Here is a 25,149-nt window from a genome sequence, read left to right on the forward strand (position 1 = left end):
TCAGGCTTCCCCATTTACTTGAATAAGGAGCAGCTAACTATACAGGGTGTTTGAAAAAGAACTCCCTAGTTTTAATGTATTCAAACACCCTGTATATTAATGCACTCATACTTGTAGTCAAGAGAGAGCTAAAGTGAGAGTAAAGTTCTGGTCTCTGCCACAGAGGATTACTCTATTTATGACCATGGGAGGGAATTTGCTTTTGGTTATCTGAGTCAACAGGTGGGCTTCAATGTTACAGGTACAATTTAAGAAGGGGAGAGAATAATTAAACAAAACACACCAGTAAAAAAAAAAAACCCTGAGTTAAAATTGTATTTCCCATTCCTGAACATCAGTAGCCATTGTCAATTCTTGGCTTTTGTTGACCTGCTTTATGACACCTGTCTTATATGTATATGCAAGTATGTCACATTGTGGTACCAGTTTAGCAACAGGAATTCTGGAAAGGGACTGGATCTGCCATCCAAAGTACATATCCACTAACCACCCAAAATCAATGTAGCAATGCTGTTGAACTTTCTCACAGGAATCATATTGTGACAGAAATGAGAAATGTGGTCAATAATAGAATTGTTGTACAGTATTAGTAAAATGAATATCTCTAAATATGTTCTACTGCAGGACAGTGGAAAAGTAAACCCATTGCACAGAAAGCCTCAACAGACGGCTATCATCCAGATGCGATTGCAGTTTACCTATCTTTGAATCTTTCCTTGTCCAGGAATTAAGGATTGGTAAAAGAACACAGTAGTATAAAAACTGGAAGGAGACACACCCAAGACAAATGCCTACATAGATATGCTATCATTTCATATATCCCTTTTCCACACCTGTTCTAAGGCAAATCTCCTAGAACCTCAAGAACATGGTGCAATGGCAGATACTGAGGAAATGAACAATTAGTAATACATCCTCCACCATGAATTGATCTATTCTATCCAAACCTTATCTTTCAATACTTAGGCCAACTCATCCCACAAAACTGAGTGCCATATTGGAAAAGCAGAGGCGTCACATTTAATAGAACATTTTTCACTTTTATAATTACCACAATATGTTAAGGTTTTGAAATTAGGTCCTGCTCAAGTTTACTTACTATTCAAAGTCAGAAGGAACACAAGGGAAGCCTGATACTGAGTTTTCCTTAAACCATTAATATTTGGTGGTATGTTTTAAATTTTATTTTAGAAAACATTTGCACATATAAATGAATGCATTGCCAATCTATAAGAATAAGACTCTCTCCTGAATCTGTCACAGACATTATTCCAAAATGCTGAAACCTAGTCATCTGAAGTTCTCCTTGCATACCAACAGAATCCAAAGAATGTGCACCTAAAGGCTGTTTCATGTTTAAAATGTATTAATTCTCATCCAATGAAGCTTGTAGTACCAATTTCAGTCACTAGATAGCAGTCTTCCTTTGCCGGCCTGTGCTTTGCCATTGTTACTGTCTAAAGGCAAGGGAAAATTATGCAAGATTTTTTCTGTGTAGGGCTATCCCATTTCCTCCTGCAGTTGAAGCAACTCCTCTCTGCAAAGGCATAGCGTGGGCAGAACTCACTAAGGTTTCTCTTATCAGTGCATCATAAAAGTAGCTCCAACAGCTGAGACATCACTTGTGAAGAGGGCAAAGGGGTCCAATTGTTACAGCTGCATAGCTTTGCTTGAGGACTTAGCATGTCAAACTAAGGCCTAGTCCAACATTTGCAAGGCTGTGCACTTCTGCTAATATGAAATAAAGTTAGTCTGGAGTTTATCTGAAGTCTATAGTATACCATTGCTTTACTCCATAAGTGCTACTGCCTTGCCTTCAGTACCTTGCTGCTGATGCAAATACAATGTGCTTGTTCTTGTAGGTAACCGCAAACTATTACTGCTACTATTCAATCTCTCTGAATATTCTGGAAGATTCTGCCATTTTGAACTTGGCTGCTGTTCAGACATCTCCCATGCAGGACATGGTGAAGAAGTAAAATTGAAAGAAGACTTTGAAAGGTAGGCTTCTTGAAGACCATCCTCTGGTAGGCATCGGTTTGAAAGGACTTCTTTTTCTTTGGAATTTCGCCATTTCATCCTCCGATTCTGAAACCAAATTTTGACCTGTTGATGGGTTAATTAAACACCATTATTTTTAGATATTTAAATATCATTCTTCCTAAAATAAGCTACTGAAAGAAACGTAAGTTATATTTCCCATTCTGTTAGCCTAGAACAGTGCTTCTCAACCTGGGGGTCATGAGAGGGGTGTCAGAGGGGTCGCCAAAGACCAGCAGAAAACACTACAATTCCCAAATGTCAAGGTTTATTTACCCAAACCCCACCAGTGTTCATATTTGGGCATATTGAGTATTCATGCCAAGTTTGGTCCAGATCCATCATTGTTTGAGTCCACAGTGCTCTCTGTATGTAGGTGAACTATAACTCCAAAGCTCAAGATCAATGCTCACCAAACTCTTCCAGTATTTTCTGTTGGTCATGGGAGTTCTGTGTGCCAAGTTTAGTTCAATTCCATCATTGGTGGAGTTCAGAATGCTCTTTGATTGTAAGTGAACTATAAATCCCAGCAACTACAACTCCCAAATGACAAATCAATTCCCCCGCCCAACCTCACCAGTATTCAAATTTGCGTGTATCAGGTATTTGTGCAAATTTTGGTCCAATGAATGAAAATACATTCTGTGTGTCACATATTTACATTACAATTCATAACAGTAGCAAAATTATAGTTAGGAAGTAGCAACGAAAATAATTTTATGATTGGGGGGGGGTCACCACAACATGAGGAACTATATTGTGTTTGTGGCATTAGGAAGGTTGAGAACTACTGGCCTAGACAATAGTACAGTGCTAAAAGTGCAACCATTTTAATCCCTATTGAGACATCTAATATTCTTTCATATAGCTGTTCAAGTGCAACAAAGAAAATGTTTCAGACTACAATTGAGAAGATTGATAGTGCATATATGAAATAGAAGTGTGTGGCCTAGATTACCAGGAATGTCACTTACTTGAGGCCAGAAATCATGTCCTTTACTAACTGGCAGATGTCACTTATTATAAGAGATGTCCCCTATTTTGGATCTGGGAGGCTCAATTTTATTTTTAAAAAATCCTCAATTTCTGGTATGGACCTTCATAAAGACAGAACCATGTGCATCATGTAAAATATGCCTATGTATTAGGCAATGAATCCATTCCAGGAGTCTTTATGGAATATGATATTTACATATTATTTATTTATTTTATTTATTACATCACTTCTACCCCGCCCTTCTCACCCATCAGGGGACTCAGGGCGGCTACAATATAAACATACACATTAAAAACAGTTGTCATCAAATTTAAAAATCTATCGAGATTAAAAATTACAATAAAATTAAGAATGTCCATTAAAATATACATAATTATTCATTTAAATATACATTTAAGGCGCTTTCCATGTTCATGTGGGGTCTGTCAGTAGGTCATATATTCTTATCTCATTTTTGCTGCTACTCATGCTCAAATGCCTGGTCCCAAAACCACGTTTTTGTCCTCTTTCGGAAAGACAGGAGGGAGGGAGCCTGCCTGACTTCAATGGGGAGGGCGTTCCATAGGTGGGGAGCTACCACTGAAAAGGCCCTGTCTCTCGTCCCCGCCAGCCGCACCTGTGAGGCTGACGGGACTGCGAGCAGGGCCTCATCTGACGATCTTAAGCTTCGAGGTGGGTCGTAGCGGGAGACACGTTCGGACAGATAAGCTGGGCCAGAACATATAATCTGGTATCCTATTTTTCTTATCTGAAATAACCCATGTCTTGGGCTTTCTACTGAAGCATATAACAGAATTATACTGCAGGACCTACAGATGTCTACAAAAGTGTTCTCTCTTCCAATGTGATTATATGCTTAACTTCCAAAGTGGAAGTTGACCATAGAATCATGCTGGAGGTTTAGAGTGAACCCATCTCTAGAGATTGCTAAGTCCTGCTGCACAATTCTATGGTATTCAAAGCTCGTCACGTGTCACTAAAACCACATTTGACAAGCTAACATTATAAGCAGGCCTATTGCAATTTATGTGTGTGGACAATATGCTCATTTTGTAGAGAAATATTTGGCAAGGTTAACTGAAATTATACTTTCATTTGGTAGTGACACAAACTTGTTAACATCATGTCAACCCTGAATATCATGAATTTTGATTGTCCCTTATTTGGCAACACTCCTTTGGGCAGATTTGAAAAGCATGTTACATGCCCAAACTGAGAAAAGAATATAAAAGAACTGAGCAAGAGGCAATGAGAAGCAGTCGTTTTTTTCTTCCAGATCATGTGACCAACTTTCAGACTTTGAAGAACCTTACTTCCTCAGTCCCACGTATTACTTTTAATGTAGTAGATACAAATTGCCACAGTATTAGTGAGAACCTTCATATTGAACCAGGAACCAGGAGTAAGTCATCTGAGTAAGTCACCCTAAGCAGAAGATGCAGATCATTTGTTGCCTTTCCTAAATGAGCTACATTGTGTTTAATTATCTAGATCAGGCATTGGCAAACTTGGACTTTCCAGGTGTTTTGGACTTCCAACTCCCACAAGCCAACTCCCACTGGCTGTTCGCAATCGTGGGAGTTGGAAGTCCAAAACACCTGGAGGGTCCATGTTTGCCTATGTCTCATCTAGATTTACAGTTTCCTGCTTTGTGAATGTCTCTTTTAGGATACAGTACAACCCCTCCAAGATACTGGACTCTATTCTTCAAATAGGTTCAGCACATTCATTGACACATTTAATGTTCTGAGAGTAGATTGGTCATTCCCAAGAGACATAGAGCCTACCAGCCACAACTGCAGCTAAATATCCTCTTGCAACTTTAAGAATTAATTCACTTTACTTAGATTTTTGCTCATCCAAATTTATAAGAATGAGTTCTTTCTTCCCCTTTACTCAAAAAAGACTTTCAATATTTGAACTATGCCTGATGCTCCACCAAGTCCTCCTGTACCTGTGACTCTTTCAGGCCAAGACCAAGGGCCAATTTCTTCCTGTCTGATTTGCTGATATATTTCTGTTTCTGAAACATTTTCTCCAAAGCTTTCCTTTGCTCTTCAGAAAAAACAGCTCTTCTTAAAATGCCTCTCCGAGATCTGGAATCCTGGGTTAGAAGAGGCAGAACACTTTCTTGTCCTAGAACAAGAAAAATAACATAATACGCACCAGGATTATTATCAGCACAATGGGACAGATTTTTTTTTATTAATATGTACTAAACTATCACCGTGTTTAGTCCATCTTAAGTACACAAGCCTGCCTACACCACACCAGGTTACTTTAGACATTTCTGGTACAATCTTATTCATACCTTCTCAGCAGTGAGGTCATTTCGAGTTCAGTGGTGCTTACTCTTAGCATTACCAGAATTACTCTGATCAGTGTTACTCTGATTCACAAGGTGAGAGACTGCTCACTAAACTCTGCCTTCAGTCAAAACCAAAAGCAGGCAACCCATCCTTTTGGTTTGGACTATAAGTCCCATCAGTTGTGATCCTGTAACAATAATGGTCTGATTGACACACTCCCCTCCCCACTTTTTGGTGAAGGATAGATCAGGCAGTGATTGTTCAGAGGGGACTCTTCACAGAGTTCATAGATCACACATTAAATTAAGTTTCCTGGGAAAAGTTATATAACCTCTCCATTCCAGTGGTGTGTCTGAGGCCCCTTCCACACAGCTGTATAAAATCCACATTGAACTGGATTATATAGCAGTGTGGACTCAGATAATCCAGTTCAAAGCAGACATTGTGGATTATCTGCCTTGATATTCTGGGTTATATGGTTGTGTGGAAGGGCCCTAAGATACATGTTATAACAGTGACTTTTTTCAACTACAACTTTCAGAATTTACTAGCTAGCAAAGTCACAGACTTGGAGGTATAAACTGATGTATAAACTGTAATCCAAAGTCAACTTTTCTAAACTCTAGACCTCTGCCTTCTAGAAAAGCTCTGTACATGTTTCAAAATTCCTTTAATTTGGAGTCCCTTCAGATTACACCAATCAAAAGAGACCTCTTCATTCGTGCTTTCTCAAGAAACATAACAATTGATGGTGATAGAATTAGACCAAGAATTGCTACAAACATTGCAAATTTGAAAAGAGCTTTTCCATCCAGCCATTTAAGGAAATGGCCTTTTCATAACACTGAAGTGGACTGAATTTTTCACCCGCTCTATTCAGGGCAGAAGTTTTCCCCTGGAACACAAGGCTTATGTCAGGACTCATGAACTGTAGCAAGCTCACAGCGCCATCTGCCTGAACTCCACATTTTCAGGGTGTAATAGCGTGTTGACACAAACGCTAATATGCTACCAAATACTTTCTGAAATAAAACCCTTCCTTCGTTTTATAGTATATGGTGATAAATGCTTTCTTAATCTGTGGAACAATCTTCATTTGCCTTTGTGGCAGCGACCACCTTGAAGGAGCGCGTAAAGGTTTTCGTCATGGTCTCCATTTTTTCCACTGCCATTCAATACCCTCGAGTTAAATGGGCAATTAATAGGTCACTCCGAAAATAGTCATGTATCAGTCCCGGTTAATAAACAATTGCCACAGTTGATAATGGGCCCAGTGTATTCAGAGAGTCCCTGTAGCCACTCAGCTCAGCTCACTAAATCCCTTTTCAGGTAGACAGGGTTATATGGGAAGATGAGCTAGAATGAGTCTATAAAAGTCAGTTTCATTCACTGCTTTATTTTTCAGTCAAGTGCTTTAAAGGGTGTCCAGAAATCCTCACGGAATGTGAGACAGGAGAAAAGATCAGCACACAGAGCGCCCCTTTATGGCCGCACAAAGGGGAGACTGACCCTTGCCAGGCCTTTTCAGCCTGAAATAGTTTCTAAAGTTCATCGGCACAGTGAAAAATGGTGGTGAGGTCGCGTGTGGATGAGTAAAGTGAAAGTGGCAATTGGTCATGGTGCCGCTGCTCATTGTGAAGATGCTGAGCCCATGTGAAGGGCTTGGTGGGAAAGTGTCGGCCCCCTAAAGAAGTGCTCTGAAACTCAAAGCTAATTAAAGTGCCAGCATTTACTGCCTCACTTGTCAAGAATCATTCCACTTAGCAACTGGCTTTCTGAAAACCTTCTGAAAGAAACCTACTCCACCCACCTACAGCCACATAGGCCACAGCAGCTAAGAAGCTTGCAATGGAGCACATAAAGGCTCTCTCTGTCATAGATTCTGGTGTTCATTTTCCTTCCACTCAGTGGTACCTTTCCCAGAGCATATGAGCAATATCGGTTTTTCTTTCCTGGTTCTATTTCCTCTTCAGAACTTGGGAAGCATATTTATTAGACTACAATTTCCGCAGCACTTCAGGCAGGGATTCTGGAGGTTGAAATCCAGCATAAACAACTGCAAAAGATTTGTTGTTGTTCTGTGCCCTCAAGTCATTTCTGATTTACAGTAACCCTAAAACCAATCATGGTGTTTTCTGTGGGTAAGAGTATATGACTTACCCAAGTTCACTCAGTGGCTTTTCATGGCCAAATGGGGATTCAAGCCCTGTTCTCTGAAGTCATGTCCAGTGCTCAAACCACTAGACCAGTGGTTCTCAACCTGTGGGTCCCCAGATGTTTTGCCTTCAACTCCCAGAAATCCTGACAGCTGGTAAACTGGCTGGGATTTCTGGGAGTTGTAGGCCAAAACATCTGGGGACTCACAGGTTGAGAACCACTGCACTAGACCATGCTGACAGCAAGACCAGGGCCACCCTTGTGTTCCTCTACCTCCTCAAAGAACTACACATACTGTCAGAAATATCTTCTGGAACAGAAGTAACCAGGAGTCCTTTTTTGGTTTTAAAAAATGATGATTTTTTTTAAAAAAATCTACTAATGCTAAGGTGACCTGCAACCTCATTAAAGGGGAATTTGTTGATACTGCAGGCTTCCAGGAGGTCTTTTACACTGCAATTGTATAACTATAGTTCCACTTTAACTGTCATGGTTGAAACCTTCGGATTCCTGGTATCTGCAGTTCAGAGAGACATAGATCTCTCTCTCTCTCTCTCTCTCTCTCTCTCTCTCTCTCTCTCTCTGAAAATTCAAAATATACTTCCTCAAACTATACAACCCCAGAATTCTATAGAATGGAGTCATGAGAGGTTAAGTGTCCTCATATTGCAACAATTTTTCAGGGTGAATTGACCCCTTGAGAAGGAAATTGTTCTGCTCAATTTTGGCCATAAGATGGAAAGTCCAATGCGGGCGAGGGTCATTATAATAGCCTGGAGTCCACATGGGAATTCTGTGGTTGTCACCAGAACTTTCTTGACATTATGATAGGTAGTCTTCATGTTTTTAGCATTTTGATCCTCAACTGATGTTATGAAAAGTCCAGAATCTATGGGGACTTATAGCTTGAGAAGTTCCACAAAGGAATGCCCTCCAAGTCATTTCCCTTGGCTAGATGATGCATCCAGGTCCACAACAGAGCAGTGACTGTTTTGAGTGGACTTTAGTGGCACAAAAGTGCCATATAACAGCTCTGTGCAGATTGGCGGGTATTGGATACCTCCTTGCAGAACGTCCAAGTGACTCACACTGGTGTAACCCTTTGTTATCCCTGTGTCTTCACCAAGAGGACTCAAACCAAAGCACTCAGTCTGGATTATCTTACATTTTTAAATTTTCTGATGTCAATATTAATTTGTATGTGTCTTTCTGTTCTGTTGTGTGTACCTTTATCTGTGTGTAAAATGGGCCGCTATCAAAATGACCCCATTAAAGAAAATAGTTGAGTTGAATTCTCCAGTGATTACACACAGAGAGTTCCAGGCAAACAAATATATCTCTCTCAAGTGAAAATTAAGTGCCACAATGACAACATGCTAAGGAACAAATGAAAACACATGAGATATTATAAATAATATTTTGAGACAGTGTTTAGGGACAGAGCTTTGTGCAAACTTTAGGCCACTGCTGTATTTCCTTAGAATGTATGAGAGACATTTAAAGAAGAGCATGGGAGTATAGATCCAAATGCCCAAGTTTTTCTCCTTAAACTGGTGTCCCCAAGTGCTGACAACAAAGATTTTGGTGAAACTCTTATTTACTTTAACATATATCCACTCGTTAGTAGTTTTCTGCATTAATCTGCAAAATATTTTTTCTAAATCCACACAATGGCAAAGGTTCAATGAATTTGACCTGCTAATAGAATGCGTATGGAAATAATTAGCTAATAATCTCATTATCTCATTAGATTTTTTTATTCACATGGCTTTAAATCACTAGATTTCTTCATTAAAGGATGGGATTAACTTTGGCATGACTGTAAATTGGTTTTTAAAAACAATGGATCATAAAACAGAAGTGCCCAAAGCAAAAAAAAATAGTATTTGAGAAACTATTGTATATCACATAGTTCAATTGCTATACTGTACTTGAATCATTGCTCTCTTTCAGAAAGGTTAGAAAGCCAGAAAAGAATATATTTTTTGTCAAGTCCCCTATTTCCTCCTCATTTAGCTTCTTTCTCCTACCAGTTCTCAACTCCATTCTAGCTGGGGAATTGTGGCAGCTTAGCTCAAAAGAGTAATTTTTCTAAGCTGCTTTTCAAAAATACCCAACTATCTCTATTGGGAATTCAACACAACACCCTGAGTCTTGTGGTCACAACATCTAATTTGGCATTGAGGTAAGGTTAAATGGGAAACTATTAGAACAGAGCAATGATAATAGACTCTAATTATTATGAGTGCATATTTATTATAGTTATAACAAAGAAATAAAAGGTGAACCATCAAAATAACAAAGATCCTTTCACTCCATTTTTGGCAGAACTCCCAAACACTGGAAAATGGCAGTATAAATCTGCATTCAAACCTGACATATACAATATAATCCTATTTATATCTACTCAAGAGACAGACCCACAGATTTCAGTGGGACTCATTTCCAAGCAAAGGTATACAGAAATGTAGCTAAATTCACTGGAACAATTTAGAATACCTAGCATATCTAAAATATATTGGAAGCACATGAAAGCTTCTTAAAAGACCACAAATACAAGTTTTAAAAAGTCTTGGATATTATTAATTTAACTAAACTAAAAACTAGTTACAGAACAAATATTAATTTCTCAGAAAATGGGTATTATCTGCATTAATATTACATATAGCATACTTACATTTTATTATACTGCATTATGCATTGAAGTGCCCAATAGTACAAATAATATTAACATTAACAGCAATGACAATGATTTTAATGTGGTATTCAAAAATTAATTTCAAATGACTCTGTTGCTTTAGTAATCTCCAGTTTTTAATTATATTCCCATATAGCATTTCAACACAGGCTGAAAAAACAGGAAAGTACAAGAGACAACCAAGCCAAATCAATGCACTTGGAATCCTACTTCCTTTAACTTTATATGTATGTTAACTTTCCTGCTGAAATTAATAATCAAATGATTGTTGGATAAAGGCCTCATGAAAGCAAATTGTAGATCTTATTCCAACCATCTCAAAGCCAGCGGCCTTTTTGGCTCTCATTTCCCCACCTCTCAATAGCATTTGAAATCACTCACAATTACTCAGTGTACCAAAGGCTGATAAATCTTTGCAAGCCTCCTGAATGGGATTGCTGCAATTTTTTACAGAGGCATTAGCCTCTTGCCATTGCATCGCCAATTAGTTTCCTCTCCCTCTCTTTCTCAGAGCACATTAAATCCTGCTGCTTTGGTTTACAGGATAACTCAAGCATTACTGATGAAGCATAAAAACTTACTTGGAAAAACAGTGGGAGATGCCGGGTGTTGACAGGACCCACCGCAGCACGGCGAATAGACCAGCGGGGCTCTCAAGAAAAAGTGCTTCGGAAGAGCTGCAAACAAAGTTGAGTCCGTTGACTGTGGTTGACATTTGCAACACTTTCTGTTAAACACACATATATTTAATGCTACAATAAGAATCACTTCAAACCAAGTAATGTTTTGCTCCAGCGTTCCCAATGATATTAACTTCTGAAATGGACTCTGCCTTTTCCACTGTCCAAATAGAAACATCACTTTGATCTCATCAATATCTAAAAACGTAACCAAATGAACCATTGTATTGCATTTATCATATGGCTATTATTTTCACAATTGTATATATGCTGGTCCTGGCTGGATTCAGTTCAATGGATTGTTCTCCTTTCCAAATAAATATATTCTGGAACATTGAATTATATTGCCTTAATCTGAAAAACGAATGTTCAAAATAGACAAACAGCCAGTTTACTGAAATTTAAGCCAATTTACATTGATTGGCTTTCATGCAGATGTTTACTTATCTGAAAAATCAGCACTGCAAGTTAGGAATGAACTTAAAACAACCACATGGTCACATTAATAGTAATCAGATGCTTTTTGACTCCAATGATTTACATGCAAGTTAATTGTACATTATTCCAAAATACATCTCGAAACAAGTACTCAGACCAATGAAGAGCCTGTTTGAATGCAAGGCATTTGTGTGCTGTGCTTTTCATGTGGTTCCAGAAATGTTCTATAAGGCACTGCCAAAAAAAATATTTTCTGGGGGAAATTGCCTTTTTGTATATTGATCCATTGATCCATTGCATTCAAATGGAGCCACACAGACAGGCTTAAATGGGCTCTGCTCAACTGTTTCCTGGGCATTGATCCAGAAATCCCACACAGCCTTGTTAATTTTACATCCAGAAATATATTATTTGGAACACAGCAGCAAACAGGTCAGGTTGCTTCTATGCATGCAATGTCAATATTAGCCTCTTCTAACTAACCATCTATGCTTGGAAATTTTCCTTTTTTGGGCTACAACTTGGCTGGCAGATGTACTCTCTAAAGGTAACTATGGAGTCATCTCACAGTTCTCCACTTTTCAAAAGATATTTAGTTTAGTTTCTCCATACCTCACAACCTCTGAGGATGCCTGCCATAGATGTGGGCGAAATGTCAGGAGAGAATACTTCTGGAATATGGCCATACAGCCCGGAAAACATACAACAACCCTGATACTTAGTGACATAATATTGGAAAAGCTGCTCATCAGACTTTTTCTAGTAGTTTCTCCTCTGACTTGAGTCATTCTATTTCGGAGGTGTCAGGAACAGTCCCATACAAATACAGATCCACACATAGAATAACTCTGATCAGATATTGAAGGAAAAAGGCCCGTCTCATTGAGAGTTTGGTAAACTGACCTTTTGGACTGCAACTTTTAGAATACCCATTCTCCATGCTGGCTGGGGATCCTGGGAGTTTTGGTCTTTAAAAAACTGGGCCATATATTATACAAAAGACACACTGGGATCCTAAAATTAAAACTACATTTTTATTGGCTGGCCAGAATGCTAATATAACATACAAAACTGGCCTTTTTTATTTAAAGCAACTCAGCTAAAAACTGCATAGAGTCGATTGGTGTAAATTGTAGGGGTGATGCAGATATTGGATCTGGTTCAGGATCTTGACCCTTTGTTAACAGCTTGTTTATTTTAACTTTGATTGTAATGTGAGTTATATGTTGTATACTAAATGTGTTTGTCAAATGTTTTGATACGGCCGATAGCCTTTTAAAAATCACCTTTTCAAGCTCTGCTCTATCTGTTCAGTGAAGTATGCAGGATGAGACTTTTCACAGTTTTTAAACATCTCTTTCCAGCTTCCCACTTGCAAATAGTTCAGATTTGCTCTCCCACTGAGCCCAATTGCTTGCAGCCTTGTAAACCTAAAGCAGTGAGAGTCAATGATGTTTAAGACAGGATACAAGTCCCACGTTTATTGTACAGGAGATCTGCCAAAAGCCATTTTCATGGTTCCATGTGACTAAACCTGAAGTACCCTGCATGCATTTTGTACAGATGCTTTTGATGATACCTTTAAGCCTGTACAAGCTGAAAGCTCATTCTTATTTAAAAACAGCACTCTCGGAGTGCCTCAAATTCCAAGAATTCAATGATAGATCCGTTTTAAAAGCTAGACTCAAAAACATTCAGAAGACATGGCATTCTACCTGCCCCTAACAGACTTTATTTGGCTTTAAGGATGGTTTTCTGATGTATAGCGTAGGTTTCATAGTGAGCCTCTATAAAGAGGCATGAAATGTTGCCCAAAGAGGATTAAACTAGCCCTGGATCATTAGCAGTTGCCTTTTACATGAACCAAGAGCATATATTCAAAAATATCACAGTAAAGCACATCATATTGTTGGAAGAAAGTGCAGAATGAAACAACAATTGGAATAACCCCCTTGTGAGAAAAGATTGACCCTTATTTATCTGAGGGAAGGAGAGACAGGCAAAAATGCAAACTGTGAAGAAAATGGATCAGGCAGAGAGAAGATATTCTACTTTCTAGAAAAATGTGAATCCATCCATTGAAAGTGGATGGTGGAAAATTGGTGAGAAATAAAAGGATGCACAGTAAGACTCCTGTAACCATGGAACCCATATTCACACTTTCACTTACACACATCCATGGAAAAATTATCTCTGTAGTAATATGCTAGGTCATTCAGGTGATTCTATGGTATCATAGTGAAGCTAAGACACATTCTTTTAGTTTGGAACCATCTTGTGGTTGTTTTTAATCTACTAACTGTATCAACTGAAACATTCTTCAGTAAGACAGTAGTAAATAGTAATGCAGTGAAAAACCCAACATGGCTCAGTCTAAACCAGTGGTTCCCAAACTTTGGTCATCCAGTTGTTTTTGACATCAACTTCCAGAAATCCCAGTCAGTTTACCAGCTATTAGGAATTGTGGGAGCAGAAGTCCAAAACACCTGGAGGACCAAAGGTTGACAAGATGGAAGTTCTGTTAGTTAATAGGAAAGAAAATCTGGAAATGAGATCACAGCCTATCCTGGATGCATTATAAACGGTCCCTCTGAAAGATCAGGTTTACACCTTGGTTCTTAGATCCAGCACTTTTCCTGGAAGTGCTGTGTCTGTAGTCAGAGCACATTTGCTGGATCAGCTTACATCCAAAACTAGTATTCAATATTATAATTCATATTTTATTATAACTGTAAGGGCAATCATATTGAAGACATTTTCTAGGATCCTGCAAACCAGGAGAGGCCAATGTGTGGCCCGTCAGATGTTCTTGGATTGCTCGTCTCATCAGACATATCCTGTAAACTAGATGTGAGGGATAAGGAAAACCATGGTCAAATGACTTTTGGAGGACGACATGTTACAACCTATGCTGTCAACTACAGGAACTTGCATTATCGATTTTATCCATATTAAATCAGTTTATTTTTAAACCAAATCTGGAATCTGGAATTGGTAGATACAGCAGGATTGTTACATCCACAATTTCAGTAGTGTTACAGTAATATGTACGGGAATTGGGAGAAGTATACAAATATCTGCAACAAGACTACAAAGCTTAAGCAGTTCAAGAATTTCAGTTTAAATATATTTTCAGTCTTCTCCGGAGAACTGCTTACTACAAATGAACCCAAAATTATAATGTCTGAAATGCCTAGGAGCTAAAAGGAACTGAATCCAATTCTGGATTACAATGCCAGGCTTGATTTTAAACAGAGGTTCCAGATTTGACTCACCAAATAGCAAACTAAAGTCAACAGGTGCAACTTTTTCTGTAATGTCCTTCAAAGTGTCCTCTTCAGTTCTACCTGTTGAACTGTACATATTTGATTTCATACACAGTTGGTTTTAACCCACGAATTTCAAATTGATATTTTATAGCTATTATTTCAGTCATTGTATATTTTAATCTTTTCTGTGTGTTTTAATCTATGTGTTCTAAATGGATTTAATTTTTATCTGTTGTAATGTTTTACCTATTGTATTTTGATTGTTATGATCCACCTCCAACCTTGGGGAAAGGCAGGAAATAAACAACAACAACAACAACAACAACAACAACAACAACAACAACAACGGCTATTATTATTTTAGCACTTTGGAAATTACCAGTTTGGAGCATTGTGTACTTTGCCAAGCTGAATGTATGTGCTTTTCCTCCACAAATGCAAAAATATTTTCAACAACCCTGTAGGAACTATCATAAACACATATTTTTGAAAGTAAGTCCCACTGATAGAAATAGAAATTAATTACTAATCTGGGTCATTTATAACCTTAAATTGTGACAGTCTATTCCCTGCATCTGAGACATGTTTGTAATTAACATCATGGGGCTCAACTTAACTTTTAATTATGTTTTAGTCCTATTTGTAAGATTGTTTACGTTTCTTTCAAGTTCTCGTTTTTGGATTTTTTTGTGTTGTGTGTGTCAGGAGCTACTTGAGAAACTGCAAGTCGCTTCTGGTGTGAGAAAATTGGCTGTCTGCAAGGACATTGCCCAGATGTTTTGATGTTTTATCATCCTTGTGGGAGGCTTTTCTCATGTCCCCTCATGAGGAGCTGGAGCTGACAAAAGGAGCTCACCCGCTCTCCCCAAATTTGAACTGCCAACCTTTCAGTCAGCAGGTTTACCCATTGCCACCGGGGGATCCATGTTTTTGGAAATAAAACTATATTTTAAAACTCCATTATATAATATCATATAAGTTTAGGATGCCAAGATAAGGGAAATTCCGAGAGTGGGAGAAAAAAAAAACATGGTTCACTTTTTAGCTTAGCCATAGCAGTTCCCTATGCAAAACAAATCACTCTTTATAAACTTCCCAATAGCTTTCTGTTTAGCAGTACATGATTTTTTGCAGCAAGAGAGACAAAAAATGTTCTGGCCCAATCTGGCTACTGCTTGTGCATCCCACATTTTACAAGTTTGCAAAACATTTATATTCTGCTAGAGTAATGGACAAAGTTACTATGAGAATAGGATCAGGCTAATAAACTCTCCTTAACATGAACAGCATTTATTTCTGTACAGTGTTTTGTTGTTCTGGGAGTTTCGGCAATCTCTTTATTCAAAATCTTTTGCATCTGAGTTACACAGAACTCTTCACTAAATTAAAAGTTGTTTATACCATTTTGTCTGTTTTGTGATCTTCCACCCTCATGCCAGGAATATATTGCTCTAAATCTTAATTTAGAGCTAATTATTCATTAACATTTGCCAAGATAATTTACACAAAATCTAAAGAAGATTTTAAGGTGGTGTCAAAATGCTAAGCATTAACATCGTTAAATCAAAAAGCTTTTGCAGTTGTAATCAATTTAGGCTTACTGAACTGAGAATATACTGAGCAATCCATTAACAAGTAAAACCTGTAAATTAAGCACCACTTACCACCAATCAAACTTTATTTGAATGTTTGAGTTTCAAATTAGCTTTATTGTTGGATTTATTTTTGATTTTATTCTTGGTTTGTTGTCTGTTGCTTATAAAAACTCTAAACCAGTCATAAAGAATTTTGTCCTTAAAATCATTGGTAATCTTGCATTTAACAATATCGTTTTTTGCCTTCCTTTTTATGATAAGAGGTTTTCCCTCATTTGATTAACATAGGCTTAGAATCAATATAACTAAATTGAACATTAATCTGGAAATCAAAGGATGGAGAGAATGAACTCTGGAGCTCTTGCACGGGGATTAATTTGATTTCTGCCAGCTTTGCCCATAGTGTACACTACCTAATTCCAAAAATGCAATATTGGTATTACACTTTCCCTTCCAAAAATCCTGCAGCCTGCCACATCCTCCGGCTGTGATGGACTGGCATTCCCACCATCCCCACCTGTCTGGAGTTCATGGGAGCTTTAGTACAAGAAATATGAAGGTTACAAAGTTGGAGAAGGTTGTCTACTCATTCGTGTCTGAAAGAACAGGAAAGGGAAAACTGTATATACCAGGCATGGGCAAACTTTGGCCATCCAGGTATTTTGGACTTCACTAGGCTGTTAGGAATTGTGGGAGTTGAAGTCCAAAACACCTAGAGGGCCAAAGGTTGCCCATGCCTGGTTTATATTGTAACTATAAAGAGAACTGAACAAAAACTTTGCTGCTTTCTGCCCCACTCACCATGGAAGGTCAGGGAAATGGGAGATTGCATTGTCCCTGGCTAGTTGCAAGTATAATCACAACCATGGCATTTGCTGCCCACCCATCAGGAGTATCTTCCATCGTAGTTGTTGTGTGTCTCAGGGTAACCTAAATTAGTCACCCCTCACCTATTGAATGAGGAATCTCTCTGTCCTGCTTACTACATTTGCAGAGTGCATGCTTAGGAGAGCACTCGATCACTGTCTTTGACTGCAATGCAGAATATGATTTTGCTTCAGATTAACTCAGGCAAAGTAGCACACAATCATCTTTGTTGCATGTGCAGCTGAGCAATATGGTTTTTGACTGCAGTCCTATACCCTTATTGTTGCTGTTGCATGTTGTTGCATACGTTCACATCATTCCTGAATTACAGCAACTCTAAGGTGACCCAAAACAGAGGCCCCTTCCATGCAGTTGAATAAAATCCCACATTTTCTGCTTTGAACTGGAATATATGGCAGTGTGGACTCAGATATCCCAGTACAAAGCAAATATTGTGGGATTTTCTGCCTTGATATTCTGGGTTATATGGCTGTGTGGAAGGGTCCAAAGTTTGCTGGACAACATTTGATCAGAGAACATTTGCTTTTGACTTCCTATGTGACTTGCCCAAGGACATTCAATGGATTTCCACTGACTGATCAGAGATTCGAACACTGATCTCCAGAGTTGTAGTCTAATGTTCAAACCGCTACATCACACTATCAGACAGTAAGTCCCACCAGAGGCTATGGGACTTGCAAATCTGTGTGCTGAAAAAGGAGAATGGAACTATGGTAACTAACTAAAAAGAATTATTAAATTTAAAGGCATATGCAGTTGTAATAGATTTACGAGGATGGGTCAAAAAGCTTTGCCTCCTGTGTCATAAAAATGTTATTAATGAACAAATAGCAGCAGAAGTTGCTACAGATCATAGCCTCCGGTGGCCTAGGGGATAAAAGCCTTGTGACTTGAAGGTTGGGTTGCTGACCTGAAGGCTGCCAGGTTCGAATCCCATCTGGGGAGAGCGTGGATGAGCTCCCTCTATCAGCTCCAGCTCCATGTGGGGACATGAGAGAAGCCTCCCACAAGGATGGTAAAACATCAAAACATCCGGGCGTCCCCTGGGCAACGTCCTTGCAGACGGCCAATTCTCTCACTCCAGAAGCAACTCCGGTTGCTCCTGACACAAAAAAAAAATAGCTTGAACCATCCTCTACGCAAAACTACTATTCAGCATAGTCACCATCAATTTGTACACATTGTGCCATTATTTAACCCAGGCATCAAAACCTCACAACCTCTGAGGATGCCTGCCATAGATGTGGGCGAAACGTTAGGAGAGAATACTTCTGGAACATGGCCACACAGCCCAAAAGACATACAACAACCCCATTTTGGAAAAATTCAGGGTTTTGCTTCATGACCCATGATTTTAAAGCTGTTTTAATGTCATTCAAGTCATTGAATCTGAAACCATGTCGGTTGTCTTTTTGGACCTCTGAAAAGCAACCTACATGGTTTCAGATTTAATGACTTGATGGTGACTATGTTGAATGGTAGTTTTGAGTAGAGGATGGTTCAGTCTACCGTGTTTTCCCGAAAATAAGAGAGTGTCTTATATTAATTTTTGCTCCCAAAGATGCACTAGGTCTTATTTTCAGGGGATGCCTTATTTTTCCATGAAGAAGAATTCACATTTATTGTTGAACCAAAAAAATGAACATTTATTATATATTGTACAGTAGTTGCCATCACAAACCAGCATAACCAAACAAACTGTGAATCCTATCAATAATTTCTTGTTACTACCATTATTTCTATGTACAACACTCTATGGTATGTACATTTACCGATCCTGCATGCTCTGGTGTTCTGTTCGGCGGGCATGCTTCCAAACAAAACCTTTGCTAGGTCTTACTTTTGGGGGAGGCCTTATATTTAGCAATTCAGCAAAACTTCTAGGTCTTATTTTCTGGGGATGTCTTATTTTAGGGGAAACAGGGTATGATCTGTAGCAACTTCTGTTGTTATATGTTCATTCATAATGTTTTTTGACACAGGAGGCAAAACTTTTTGACCCATCCTCGTACATTTACTAAACTGAGAATATCCTGAGCAATCTATCAGCACGTGAAACCTATAAATGAAACACCGCTTACCACTAAATATGATTGGAATTTTAAGTTTCAGATCGGATTTATCTTTGGTATTAATTGTGGTTCAGTGACTGTTGCTTAGAACCCAATCATGAAGAATTTTAATCTTCAGGATGAATTTGACAACCTGGATTTTGGAAATGATCTTTACTATTTAATCTGAATTGTTTACCTCACTTTAAAAAAAATCTATGACAGGTTTTCTTAAATTTGATAATCTGGAAAGGGCCTTCTCTCTGTCCACCATCTTCTCAAGTTCCTTTGGTGAGACCATATAAAGTTTTTAATACATTTTAATGTTTTGCAATGTTTTATTTAACACTATAAATTGTGTTTTTTTTTAATTGCAATATATTACCAATTGGTTTTATGAAGTACAATATAAAAATACAAAATCCAAATTAAAGGGAATGAAACTAATATGAATGTCATCTACAGAGTAATAAGGAGAAGAATCCAGTTATATTTTAATGTGTTTATGGTTTTGAATTATTGTTCTACAGTTCACCATTGAGTCCTTATTATCTGGGTAAAAGGCAGGGGAAGATTAAAGTAAATACACAAATAATAAACAATTATGAACTCAGGAAGGTTGGAGGAGGAGGTAGACACCTGAAGAGAATAATTTGGAGAAGGAATAAGAGAAGGCAATTCGAGAGTTGAGGTAAATGCCTGAAGAGAAAGATTTGGAAAATGAATAAGGGAAGACAACAGGTAGATGTCTGAACAGAATAATTTGAATAATAAGAGTAGAGACTGAGAAATGAGGTAGATGAAAGAAAAGAATAATTTGGAGAAATAATAAAAGAAAGCAACCGGAGAGTTGAGGAAGATGCCTGAAGACAATTAGGAAGCTAAATATTAAAAAAGACTCTTAGAGTTGAGGTAAACATCTGAGGAGAATAATTTGAAGAATGAGTAAGAAGAGATGCGCTAAAAGTAAGGGTAGATGTCTGAAGATAATAATTTGGACAATCAATAAGCGACCATGAGGATTGAGGCACATTCCTGAGGAGAATAATTTGTAGAATGAATAAGAGATGAAACACAGAGGACTGAGGTAGACATTTGAAGAGAATAATCTGAAATTTGCATAAAAGATGCCATAAGAATAGGAGTAGACACATGAAGAGAATAATTTGGAGAATGCATAAGACAAGACACCCTGAGAGTTGAGAGAGGTCTGAAGAGAACAATTTACACAGCACATAAAGGAAAAAACCTCAAGGATTCAAGTAGACACCTGAAGAGAATAATTCCGAGAGTGAATAACAGAAGACACTTTGAGGCCCCTTCCACACAGCTGAATAAAATCCCACATTTTCTGCTTTGAGCTGGAATATATGGCAATGTGGACTCAGATAACCCAGTTCAAAACAGATATTGTGGGATTTTCTGCCTTGATATTCTGAGTTATATGGGTGTGTGGAAGGCCTTCTGAGATCTGAGCTAGACATCTGAGGAAAATAATCTGGAGAATGAATAAGAGAAAAGACCTGGACAATTGAGGTACAGTAGAGTCTCACTTATCCAACATAAACGGGCCGGCAGAATGTTGGATAAGCAAATATGTTGGATAATAAGGAGAGATTAAAGAAAAGCCTATTAAACATCAAATGTTTACAAATTAAGCACCAAAACATCATGTTATACAACAAATTTGACAGAAAAAATACTTCAATACGCAGTAATGCTATGTAGTAATTACTGTATTTACGAATTTAGCAACAAAATATCATGATGTATTGATAACATTGACTACAAAAATGCATTGGATAATCCAGAACGTTGGATAAGTGAGTGTTGGATAAGTGAAACTCTACTGTATATATCTGGATGGTTGAGGTAGACGCCTGAAGAGAATATTTCGGAGAATCACTAAGGCCCCTTCTACACTGCCATATAATCCAGATTATCAAATCAGATAATCCACATTATGTTTTTGAACTGGATTATATGACTCTACGCTCCCATATAATCCAGTTCAAAGCAGATAATCTGGATTTTATATGGCAGTGTAGAAGAGGCCTGAGAGGTGGAGAATGGAGACATAGATCTGAAGAGCTGAGATAGTGGTCTGAAGAGAATCATTTTCAGAATGAAGACGAGAAGAGACTCAGATGGCCCTTCCACACAGCCATATAATCCAGAATATCAATTTAGATAATCCACAATATCTGCTTTGAACTGGGTTATCTGAGTCCACACTTCCATATAATTCAGTTCAATGTGAATTTTATCCAGCTGTGTGGAAGGAGCCTAAGACTTGAAGTAGAGGTCTGAAGAGGAATAATTTGGAGATTGAATAAGAGAAGATGCTCAACGAATAGAGATAGAGGTCTAAAGACAAAAATCTGGGGAATAAGTAGGAGAAGAGACCTCGAGAATTGAGGTATATATCTAGAGAGTTGAGGCAGATGCCCGAAGAGAATATTTTAGAGAATCATTATGGCCCCTTGTACACTGCCAAATAAACCAGGTTATCAAAGCAGAAAATCCACATTGTCTGATTTGACTTGGATTATGTTTATTTACACTGTCATATAATCCAGTTTAAAGCAGATAATGTGGATTTTATGCAGCTGTGTAGAAGGGGCCTAAGAGAACAGATGTGGAGAATGGGGAAGATATAGATCTGGAAAGCTGAGGTAGATGTCAGAAGAGAATAATTTGGAGAACGAATAGGAGAAGAAACTCTAAGAATTGAGGTAGAGGTTGAAAGAGAGAGTTTGGAGAGTGAAGAAGAGAACTCTAAGAATTGAAGTAAAGGTCTGAAGAGAATAATTTGGAGAAAGAATAAGAAAAGAGGTTCTAAGAACAGAGGTATAGATATGGAGAGTTGAGGTAGATGTTGGAAATTAATAATTTGAAGAAAAAATAGGAGAAGAAACTCTAAGAACTAAGACAGAGGTCCAAAGAAACTATATTAGATAGTGAAGAAGAGAATCTAAGAGTTGAGGTAGAGGTCTGAAGATAATAATCTGGAGGAAAAATAAGAGATGAGGCTCTAATAACTGAAGTAGAGGTCCAAAGAGAAGAGTTTGGAGATTGAAGAAGAGACTCTAAGAATAGAAATAGAGGTCTGAAGAGAATAATTTGGAGAGTGAAGAAGAGAAAAGACTCTAAGAATGGAGATATAGATCTAAAGAGTCGAGGTAGATGTCAAAGAGAATAATTTGGAGAAAGAATAGAACAAGACTCTAAGAATTGAGGTAGAGGTCCAAAAAGAAGAGTTTGGAGAGTGAAGAAGAGACTCTAAGATTTGAGGTAGAGACGTGGAGACTAAGAATCAAAGTAGAGGTCTGAAGAGAATAATTAGGAGAAACAATAGAAGAAGAAACTAAGAATTGAGGTGAAGGTCTCAAGAAATAATTTGGAGAGTGAATATGAAAAGATAATAAGAATTGAGGCTGAGGTCTGAAGTCAATAATAGGAGAAGAGAAGAGTTTGAAGAAAGAATAGAAGAAGAGACTCTAGATATTGAGTGATAGATCTGGAAAATTGTGGGAGAGAAGAATTGGAAAAAGAACCAGGAGAAGAGACAAACAATTGAGCTGTAGATCTGGGTAGTTGAGGGAGATGTGGGAAGAGAAGAGTTTGGAGAATGAATAGGAAAAGAGACTCTAGAAATTGAGCAATCGATCTGAAAAATTGTGGAAGAGAAGAATTGGAAAAAGAACAGGAGAAGAGACAGAATTGAGCTGTAGATATGGGGAGTTGAGGTAAATGTGGGAAGAGAAGAGTTTGGGGAAAGAAGACACTAAGAATGGAAATATAGCTCTGGAGAGTTGAGATAGAGAAGAGTTTGGCGAAAGAATAGGAGAAGAGACTAAGAATTGAGATATAGATCTGGAGAGTTGAGGTAGATGTGGGAGGAGGAGAGCTGTAGATCTGGGGAGTTTAGGGAGATGTGGGAAGAGAAGAGTTTGGAGAACGAATAGGAGAAGAGACTAGGAATTGAGCGATAGATCTGGAAAATTGTGGAGGAGAAGAGTTTGGAGAAAGAATAGGAGAAGAGACTAAGACTTGAGCTGTAGATCTGGGGAGTTGAGGTAAATGTGAGAAGAGAAGAGTTTGGAGAAAGAAGACACTAAGAATGGAAATATAGCTCTGGAGAGTTGAGATAGAGAAGAGTTTGGAGAAAGAATAGAAGAGACTAAGAATGGAGATATAGATCTGGAGAGTTGAGGTAGATGTGGGAGGAGGAGAGCTGTAGATCTGGGGAGTTTAGGGATATGTGGGAAGAGAAGAGTTTGGAGAACGAATAGGAGAAGAGACTAGGAATTGAGCGATAGATCTGGAAAATTGTGGAGGAGAAGAGTTTGGAGAAAGAATAGGAGAAGAGACTAAGACTTGAGCTGTAGATCTGGGGAGTTGAGGTAAATGTGAGAAGAGAAGAGTTTGGAGAAAGAAGACACTAAGAATGGAAATATAGCTCTGGAGAGTTCAGATAGAGAAGAGTTTGGAGAAAGAATAGGAGAAGAGACTAAGAATGGAGATATAGATCTGGAGAGTTGAGATAGAAAAGAGTTTGGAGAAAGAACAGGAGAAGAGACTAAGAATTGAGATATAGATCTGGAGAGCTGAGCTAGGGAAAAGTTTGGAGAAAGAATAGAAGAGACTAAGAATGGAGATATAGATCTGGAGAGTGAGGTAGATGTGGGAGAAGGAGAGTTTGGAGAAAGAATAGGAGAAGATACGTACAGTAGAGTCTCACTTATCCAACATAAACGGGCCAGCAGAACGTTGGATAAGTGAATATGTTGGATAATAAGGAGAGATTAAGGAAAAGCCTATTAAACATCAAATTAGGTTATGATTTTACAAATTAAGCACCAAAACATCATGTTATACAACAAATTTGACAGAAAAGTAGTTCAATATGCAGTAATGCTAAGTAGTAATTACTGTATTTACGAATTTAGCACCAAAATATCACTATGTATTGAAAAAATTGACTACAGAAATGCATTGGATAATCCAGAACATTGGATAAGCGAGTGTTGGATAAGTGAGACTCTACTGTACTAAGAATGGAGTTATAGATCTGGAGAGTTGGGATAGGGAAGAGTTTGGAGAAAGAACAGAAGAGACTAAGAATGGAGATATAGATCTGGAGAGTGAGGTAGATGTGGGAGAAGGAGAGTTTGGAGAAAGAATAGGAGAAGATACGTACTAAGAATGGAGTTATAAATCTGGAGAGCTAAGATAGGGAAGAGTTTGGAGAAAGAAGAGGATAATAACAATAATGCTAATAATAGTAATACAGTAGTAATAAGAACATTAATACTTTTTGTACCCCACCCTATCCCCACGAAGGGACTAAGAGATTAAGAATTGAGATATAGATCTGGAGTTGAGGTAGATCATAGATGTCGGAAGCGAAGGTTTAGGAGAAAAAATAGAAGAGAGGCTAAGAAATGAAGTAGCGCAATTGCAGAGAAGAGTTTGGAGAGTGGAGAAGATAGAGCTACCGTAGAAGTCGGAAGAGGATAATGTGGAGAAAGAATAGGAGAAGAGACTAAGGTAGAGGTCGGAAGAGAATAATTTGGATGTCTGAGGAGAGACTAAGGTGCGCTAGAGGGAGAGTTCCGAAGAGGAAGCTTGGACGTGAGCGGGCGAGGGTCTCACCTGGGTGGGAGGCTTCCCGCTGGGCGGCGTGGGGAGGCGCCTCCCACCCGCCGGAGGGTCCGAAGCGGAGCGGGACGGGGCTGGCGGGGAGTCCGAGCGGGGTCCGGGCAGCAGCCCCTCCGCCGCCCCGCAGCAGGTTCTCGATGAGGAAGCTTTGCCCCAAGGGGCCTAGGGGCGAGGGGGCGGCGGGGAACGGCAGCAGCGGCCAGGCCGAGCCCGCCCGGGGAAGCATCTTGGCCGGGAGGCGAGGCGGAGGAGGAGGAGGAGGAGGGCTGGAGGGAAGGGGAGTCATCCTGCCCGGGAGCCCAAGGGATGACAGGCAGGACAGGGCGACAATGCCCTTCGTCATTGGGAGGCAGGGGGGGGGGG

The 25,149-nt window shown here is 38.7% G+C and overlaps 1 protein-coding gene across 2 annotated transcripts; it reads right to left on the reverse strand.

Annotated features, from left to right (window-relative positions):
- Positions 1-997: 997 nt before the first annotated feature.
- Positions 998-25,036, reverse strand: dbx2 (developing brain homeobox 2). 2 transcript variants are annotated; one of them, XM_062982516.1, is made up of 4 exons: positions 24,781-25,036; positions 10,783-10,878; positions 4,992-5,173; positions 998-2,088 (listed from the first exon to the last, which is right to left on the reverse strand). In XM_062982516.1, exons 1-4 carry the CDS (start codon positions 25,010-25,012, stop codon positions 1,789-1,791), a joined length of 810 nt encoding a protein of 269 aa, XP_062838586.1. In that variant the 5' UTR covers positions 25,013-25,036; the 3' UTR covers positions 998-1,788. The 2 variants fall into 2 exon arrangements, with proteins under 2 accessions (XP_062838586.1, XP_062838585.1); XM_062982515.1 differs by having other exon boundaries at positions 998-2,106.
- Between the last annotated feature and the right edge of the window lie 113 nt (positions 25,037-25,149).

The sequence above is a fragment of the Anolis carolinensis genome, chromosome 5 (genome assembly GCF_035594765.1).
Source record: "Anolis carolinensis isolate JA03-04 chromosome 5, rAnoCar3.1.pri, whole genome shotgun sequence".
In the NCBI taxonomy this organism is placed as follows: domain Eukaryota; kingdom Metazoa; phylum Chordata; class Lepidosauria; order Squamata; family Dactyloidae; genus Anolis; species Anolis carolinensis.